The sequence below is a fragment of the Nicotiana attenuata genome, unplaced genomic scaffold (genome assembly GCF_001879085.1).
Source record: "Nicotiana attenuata strain UT unplaced genomic scaffold, NIATTr2, whole genome shotgun sequence".
Lineage (NCBI taxonomy): Eukaryota > Viridiplantae > Streptophyta > Magnoliopsida > Solanales > Solanaceae > Nicotiana > Nicotiana attenuata.
Window position 1 is genome coordinate 25,803 of NW_017670957.1, and position 8,361 is coordinate 34,163.

At 38.3% G+C, this 8,361-nt stretch overlaps 1 protein-coding gene across 2 annotated transcripts in view; it reads right to left on the reverse strand.

The window, feature by feature from the left end:
- Window positions 1–6,194: 6,194 nt before the first annotated feature.
- The window catches only part of LOC109244799 (mannosyl-oligosaccharide glucosidase GCS1-like), a 38,275-nt gene continuing 36,108 nt past the window's right edge, over window positions 6,195–8,361 (reverse strand). Inside the window, exons 18-23 of one of the 2 annotated variants that reach the window (XM_019411942.1) lie at window positions 8,066–8,215; window positions 7,785–7,876; window positions 7,558–7,667; window positions 7,402–7,465; window positions 7,142–7,293; window positions 6,195–6,725 (exon numbers count right to left, since the gene is read on the reverse strand). In XM_019411942.1, the coding sequence (XP_019267487.1) occupies window positions 7,149–7,293; window positions 7,402–7,465; window positions 7,558–7,667; window positions 7,785–7,876; window positions 8,066–8,215 (561 nt within the window). In that variant the 3' untranslated portion in view covers window positions 6,195–6,725; window positions 7,142–7,148. Of the gene's footprint in view, window positions 6,726–6,781; window positions 7,294–7,401; window positions 7,466–7,557; window positions 7,668–7,784; window positions 7,877–8,065; window positions 8,216–8,361 lie in introns of those variants that run through there. The other variant, XM_019411941.1, reaches the window with a different exon arrangement.

The following is an 8,361-nucleotide window of genomic DNA, read 5'->3' on the forward strand; positions in this document are numbered from 1 at the left end:
TATACCTGTTTATTGTTTAATCTTGTTCATCACTCTATTTTAATATTTATGAAAGTGTTTTGGGCTGAGTTCTCTGAGTTTGCACTGAGATGCCCGAGTGGCTGGTGAGGCTGATGAGTGAGTGAGGCCGAGGGCCAGATTGTGAGGATTGTTATGGATCGAGCTGCACGCCGCAGCATTATATATATATATATATGGATCGGGCTGCACGCCGCAGCGATATAGCGCTTGGGCTGTTGGAGCCCCTCCGGAGTCTGTACATCCCTAGTGAGCGCAGTCGACTATATTTATGGATCGGGTTGCACGCCGCAGGGGTTATTATGATATACTTAATGAGCGTGAGTGCTAAGTGTGAGTGTTGATTGGTGGTAATTAAGTCACGAGTGACTGAGAGGCTTGCCCGATGGGCTAGATATATATTTGAGTGATGTTTTGCCCGAGGGGCTTGTTTTAATGAAATTACTGTTTTCACTCTTCTTTGTACTGAGCCTCTATTGAAAATGTTGAACAAATGTTTTTAACAACTTTCATTGAAACTGGAGTTTTTACTGGATGTTCTAAATTTACCTATTGAGTTGATATTGTTATTTCCTCCGGAATTTCCATGTTATGATATGTTTATGATTTTAATTGCTCGTCACTGCACTCAGCCTTTATTTATAATTGTTACTTACTGAGTTGGCGTACTCACGTTACTCCCTGCATCTTGTGTACAGATTCAGGTGCCAGGGCATCCGAGTGAGAGCTGATCTTTGCCTTCAGAGTATTTTTCGGAGTTAGCAAGGTAGCTGCACGGCGTCCGCAGCCCTGCCTTCCTCCTTCCTATCTTCTAGCACTTTTATTTATCAGACTCATTTTGTATTGAGTAGACAGTGTCGGATTGTATTCTAGTGGCCCATGACTAGTGACACCGGGATCGGGCAGTGTATGATGTTTTGCGTATTTGTTTTCCGCTTATTTTGAAATATTAAAATGAAAGAATTGTGATCGTATTTGTTAGTAAATGAATTTAGAAAAAGACCTTGATGTTTTAAGTGTTGAATCGGCTAGCCTAGTACTGCGATAGGTGCCATCACGACCGGGGTGGTTTGGGGTCGTGATACAGGTCTATTGCCGGTTCAAACCCAAGGGTGAAAGAGTAAGGTAAACGAAAGAATAGCAGTCACGTCTTTCACGGTGGGTGGTTATTCAAGTGTTTACACCAAGAGCCATGATGGGAAATTAGATTTTCATCGACATTCTTTGCGAACAAGAGGAAGATGGCCATGTTGGTAAATATCAACATGTTCATTGTGATCTTTTCTCTTGTTTAAGTCATTGTTCCATACCGCACAATCAGCAACAACAAAAAATTTTGGGAAACAATCTCAGAAACTAAGGTTCCGCCAAAGGCTCATTGTTATATGGGCTTGGCCTTTAGAAAAAGATTTAGGGGTAGCAGACACCATAGTTCCAGAAGAAGAAGAAGATTTTGAAGAATCTCCTCTGATGGAAGAAGTATTTCTGTTTACTATAGAACCAAGGCTATGAAGCCTTTCATCACCTCTTCTAGTCCTAACCGGAGCCACCGTAGAAGGAAGATCTTTGACTATAATAGCATGACGAGGGGAAGCAGTAGAAATAGTAGAAGTAGAAGATTTGGAAGCCATTGAAAATAAGAAGGAAGGGAATTTGAAGAGAGAGAGAGAGAGAGAAAAGATTTTGAGAAAAGAACGAAAACGTAAGAAAGTAGGAGGAAAGTTTTGAGGGCTTATGGTTCCATATTTATAAGGGAAAGATACGCCATCATAAACTGTCATTATGGAACTGTCATATCAAATTGACGGAGTCGCCTGTGCCTAGAAAATCGCTGCCAACTTCATAACCAATCCCACCAAAACACGTGTCTCGAGCATTAAATGCAAGGAGCGCATGTCACCTCACTTCTGCAGCACGTCATAATAATCTCGCGAAGAGGCGGCAAAATATTCTCGCCATAAATAAACTCTCTACTTTCCGAATATTAAGTTGAGAATATTCAGAAAGTTAAGGGATTATCTATATTAGTGGAAAATAAACTCGCCACGTGAATTTATTTTATGATGACATGTTTCATGGGAGTTGTTACAACAAAGAAGATGACGTGTTCAAAAGGTGTAGACAACACCCCGGGGTTGTTCGCATATGTACTATACATATTAGCATTGAGGTTACACACAAGAATATAGCCAAGGGACTGATGATTAAAGTCATTAATAGCTACGAATATAAAAAGGATCAATCAATCCCTAACTACATGTGATTTGCTATTATTATCTCAACCGTTACAAATCAATCACGTAACACTGAAATAAATAATAGAAATGGGTAAGAAGTAAGCAAGGCAAATGGTTACGAGTGATAGTACTATTTAATCCCCCTTTCATATTGTCATATTGTCAATTATAGAATGCTCTTAATGTTCTCTATTATTGGAAGACTATTTCTTTCCTATTAGAGGAAGAATACAATCATCAATAAGATTTCTATTTTGATTACTCTCTCAGTTTATTTACTTATTATTATTTGTTCCTTATTCGCATCAATTATATTTGAAAAAAGTGAAGTAAATCGGTTATTAAAAATCCGAATTATTTTATTTAATCGCTATGACTTGAAAAATTATTTTTTGGGTTACATAATATTCTTTGAAAATTATTGAACCTACACTCAGCATGTTGTCATACAAACTTGTATGCACGCTTTTTTAAACTTACTCCTTACCATTACATATTAACCAAACTTTCTTAACTTTAATCCCTAAGGTTAAACATTCTTCCAACATCTCCTAAACGTCCCATTGGGCTTTGCAATACTATCTACAAATAAATAACTAAAACCCTGATTAATAGAATTAGGCCCTTTCTACCAACACTGATTCATCCTACTCAGTGTAGCTTTATTCCCGGTCGACGTGTTGCGGATAATGCGATTATTTTACAAGAAGCTCTACATTCTTTTTGCAAAACCAAGAGACGATTCGGAAAAATGATGTTAAAACTAGACCTCGAAAAAGCTTTTGATCATCTTGAATGGTCCTTTATACGTTACTCCCTACAAAAGCTAAATTATTCCAAATTCATTTTTAAACTCATTATGTCTCGTGTTACTACATCTTCCATCTCTATTCTAGTTAACGGTAAACCCACCCCTTTCTCTCAACCCTTCCGTGGCATTCTACAAGGTATCTCCTTACCTATTCACTATTTCATTGGAAACACTTTCACAATTGACTGATGAAGCTATCCACCTCCAGTGGTGGACTCCGATAAAAATTTCCCGTGTTAGACCCTCCCTTTCTCACCTTCTCTTAGCAGACAATCTTGTTTTGTTTGCCAAAGTAGACCTAGTGAATGCTGAGACCATCATAAATATCTTTCACCACCTATTTGCTTAATCTGGGCAACTTATCAATTTTACAAAGTCAATTCTCTTTTTAAAAAATGTATCACAACTAAAATACTATAGTGTCAGCTCTGAATATACGCACAGCTTCAAATTTTGGCAAATATTTGGGCTTCCCCAAGTCCAATTATCACCCAAGGTATTCTGACTACCAATATATCCTAGATCGTATGAATAATCGTCTCCAAGGTTGGAAAAACCCTCTCTTAAGCGGCCGCTCCACCCTCGTTAAATCGGTTCTTAATTCTATTCCCACATACGCTATACAAAATAATCTACTTCCACCCAAAATACTTCATCATGTTGACCGCATTCAACGATATTTTCTTTGGATTCAAACGTTTCCCACAACAAAATCCATTTCCTCAATTGGGACGCCGTTATTACGCCTAAACAAAATGGTGGATTGGGTATCCAAAAACTTACCCTAAAAACATGGCAATGTTGCCTAGCTTAACATGGCGTTTCATCCAACATTCCTCTAGCCTTTGGGCTTACATCCTACAAGTAAAATATTGCCATCCACATCCCATGCACTCCCATTCATTGACCTTTACCACCAAGCCCACTGCTGCTGCCCTATACCATGCAGGCACGACATGGAATATTGGTAATAGACACCACATTAGCCTTGTTATGATCATTGGATCCCCCCAAACTTATCACTACGACAATTAATACAAGGAATTTATACTAACCCTCAGTCATATTCTATTTCCACCTAACTATAATTTGACTACTCTCACCTTTGAATTCCCACAATATATTTTCCTACTCATCTACAACACCTACGTGCCTCTATCCCTTAACCGTAACGACACACTCCACTGGCACCCCACTTCAAATGCAATATTTACCAATGTCCCTGCCTATTTTCTTTTCTCCACTCCCACAATATCTCCCTCCCTACATTCAATCATTCTTGGATATGGAAAATCCATACTCTCACTAAAATTAAGCATTTTCTATGGCTCCTCCTTCATGGAAAATTACCTATAGCTGCTCTATTATCTAACGCCACCTGCTCCATTTGTCTCAATCCCTGGGAAGATATTCTACACGTTTTCACCAAACCCGCATCCTAAATTTGGCATTACTTCCACTTCTCTCTCTCCCCCAACACCATCATATTTACAGTGCCTTTGCACCTCTGATGCTTTGGCCTACACTCACTCCCACATCCATCTCCCCCTCTCCATCCTCACCCCTTTTATCCTATGGCATATCTGGCTCACTCGCAACAACTTCTTTTTTAACCATTCAGCCGTACCTGTTTCGTCTCACTCATGCCATTGAATTTACTTATTTAGCAACTAATCCACCCAAACCACATACAACTACAACCATCCAAGTGTATTGGACTCCTCCTACCACTGGTTATAAATTTAATATTGATGGTGCATTCAACCCTACTACCGGCAATGGAGGAACGGTTGGTGTCGTCAGAGACTCCACTAGACGATGGATTATGGGCTTCTCCAAGCCGTTGTACCTCACCAATGTTTTACACGTTGAATTATTAGCACTTCTTTTTGGCTTACAACTTGCAATCACCCACCACCTCACTCCACTCACAGTGGAGACTGACTCTTAGGTATTGGTCACTCTCTTACCCACAGGTAATTTAAAGTACTTGCATCTTTTTGATGCATGCAGGTTGGTGCTCAGTGAACTCCCGACTATCACCGATCCATCACACATTTAGGGAGGGGAATGGAATGGCGGATCAACTAGCATGTTTTGGAAGGCAAGTGGCTACTGAACTACAACACAATGTTATGCTTTTTTACCCCCCCCCCCCCCCCTCCCACCTTTTGTTTCTTCGCAGTTACTTTTAGACTCTAGGGGAACTATAACTTTGCGTTCAGTTTCCAGTATGCAATAATTCTTTCAGCTTTTAATAATATAAATGCTTGTTTAAACAAAAAACAAGAAAAAAAAGATAGGTCCGGTGTCTACTACTTGCACAGATTCTACTTTGTTGCAACTCTCATATTCTTGACCGCCTATTCTTACTGATTAATTACTGAATAATGCTAATCGAAAATTGTAAGGAAGGATTGTTTACATTCATTATGAAGGCATCCTATTCTTCACTTTAAATTTCTAAAACGAAACAACATTTGAATTACAGGTAAGTAAAAAAGCTAGAAACGGTGTTTGACGTTGCTAAAAATCAAATGTTTTCTCTATCTTTAAAGGGTATGACTATATGTTTTTTGGTACTTTTACTCAATGTCATGATGAGACCAAAGTGGTTGCATTTGTCAAAATGTTCTCTTTAATTAAATACTTGATAGTGGAGCTAACAGAACGTGGGGCTCTGCTTGGAATTGAGAATAATTATATGCACAGTATGTACTAGATCTATGTCAGTTGATACAAAGAACGTAAAATTTAAAAAGAAAAAATGGTGGCATGAGATTTCAAAGAAGAACTGGCTGATAACCGGTTAAGGCTTAAAAGAAATCAAGTTTGCTTATCTAGCTTAATTTAACTTCTAACATGAATTAAGCAAATATAAACAACAAATTTAACTAGTGTAACAAATTCGAATTTCTAGAATTTGTAGATGTTATGTAACTAATGTTATAGCACAATTAGGCCAACCGTTTAGCAATTTGAATTATCACATTGCCCATCACAAGCTCGAACAAAAGATGAAGGTTGTGGTAGGTTAACAGCCAGCATAAAGCTAATCAATTCTTATGATTATTGTTGAATCTGATTCTACTAGGGTTGCGTATATGCTGAGAGAGGTTTTCTTAAGATTATTGTTAAATCTGATTCTCTTATGTTCGTTAATATAATCAATAAGAAAATCAGACCTCCATGGCAGATTCACAGCATCATGATACATTAGGGATCCTTCCTTTTTGTTCATACTTTAAGGAAGGAAATGTGATTGCAGACCAAATGACAAGTTTGGGTGAGAAAGTCGGGAACCAAATTGTCTTCACTGAAGATCTTTCATTGCCTAGGCAAGTTAGAGCTTACTTGAAGCAAGAACAAGATGGCTTCCCAAATTTCAGATTTAGGCCAAAGAAGAATCTCTTCTCTGTTACTAATGGCTGAGATGAAGGATTATCTATGTTATACACTTAAACTGTTTAGCTTTGTGCTTTATAGTTGGCTCTTCAAATATTGTAATGGAGAAGTCCTCCCATATCTTAGCTACAGCTCTTTTGCATTTTTGCATAGGAATGTCTAGCAGCACTGTTCATCATGCTCTGGAGGCTATGGTTTTATGTCCTCCTCCATGTACTTCTGTTATTTGATTTATATACAGGTTAGGGCTACCCCTAACTCCCACCAAAAAAAAAAAAAAAAAACGAATCAGTTGTTGCAAAAAAAAAAAAAATAAATAAATAAATAAATAAATAAATAATTCATGATGAATTCTCACACTACAGATTAATATGTGAACTGAATCCACACATCATGGTTAATAGGGATTCATATAGCTGAACGGACTTGCTTGGTATTGAGGTGTAGGAGTATGTCCTAGTTAGCTCGTCCCAACTCACTTTTGCAGTATGTCAACATTAAACTCTTTTATCAATCTCATGGGCGAACTAAATAAGTTACCTCTAAATTCTTTAGTAAAATGCATTCTCGGATATCGGTGGATTATCAAAAACACTATTACTAGTAGTAGTATACATATAAATGCAGAATGTCAAAAATGATTGTTTTGGCTCCACTAGTTTGATATTACCCCATCACTAAACTTCATGGTAAGCTTCTGCCATGATCAATAGCACAGTGGCTGTCCATCCAGTAAACAGGCGTGCGCCTTTTCCTTTCCCTCTCTTCTGATCATACTGTTCCCACAGATACCCTGTCCGCTGATAGTTCCCAACTATATTTCTGTGATATGTTAAAAATGAAACAGTATGATTGTATACCACATGTGAGCAGCCACTCTAATGTATAAAGAAAATTAAGGAGCAGTTTCAGTTGGGAGAACACCAGTACCTTATCAAATTGCTCCTCAACTCAGTATAGATGGTTTTGGCTCTTTCTCTGTATGGTCCAGGCTCTTCAAAAATTGAAACAGAAATGAATTGGTTTAATGAACATCTCAAATAAAACAAAGCATCAAGAGTATACTTGTCCTTGTTCATTTTGTACCTTGAGAGTAGTGATGAAGTGAGGAAACAATCAAATAATTCAAGGGTATCCAGATTGGCCCTCTCCAATACGGAGCGTCATGCTCTGTGTTTCGTTTCATATACATGGAGCTGTAGCATCCAAAACAACAACAGAATAACATTTCTTCAGATGTTCTTAACAAAGAAACTAGGAATGGACAAAATTGTTTGCTGGAGAGTACAACATATATCAGTCATTGCTATCACCTTGTTTTGGATAAGGATCTCAGCCCATAGTCAGTCCACAAAATGCTCCTATTAGAGATAAGGTCAAGCTGTCTATCAAGTATCCATGAATCCTGAATGAAAATAAGCATGTACGATAATCGACAATGACCAGATCAAACAAGAGTAACCAGAAAATTAATAATAAAACTTTAGAGCATTTTGCTGCCAGTTGAGCCCAAAAAAGTGAATATAAATAAAAAGCAAATCAGTGTGAACGACATGTAATCTGATATTTGCTCAAATGATGCTTAAGAACTTACTGGTGGAATAAGCCTGAGCATAAATGGGAAAAGGCTCACATAACCAAGATGAGGAACCAATTGTAAAACAGGCTTTTCTCGGACTTCTCGTACGAGCTCTCGCCTTGGGTAATTGCTGCCAGTCTCCAGTATTTTCCAAGTTAACTGAACCTGAAAGGAAAAGAGCATTCCTGAGGAAAGAGCACACACTACCTCTCATGGCCCATAACCCACTCCACAGGGGAGAGAGGATCGTTTTTTTTTTGGTGTGTGTGTGTGTGTGTGGTGGGGGGTGGGGGGGGGGGGGTTGGGTCGTA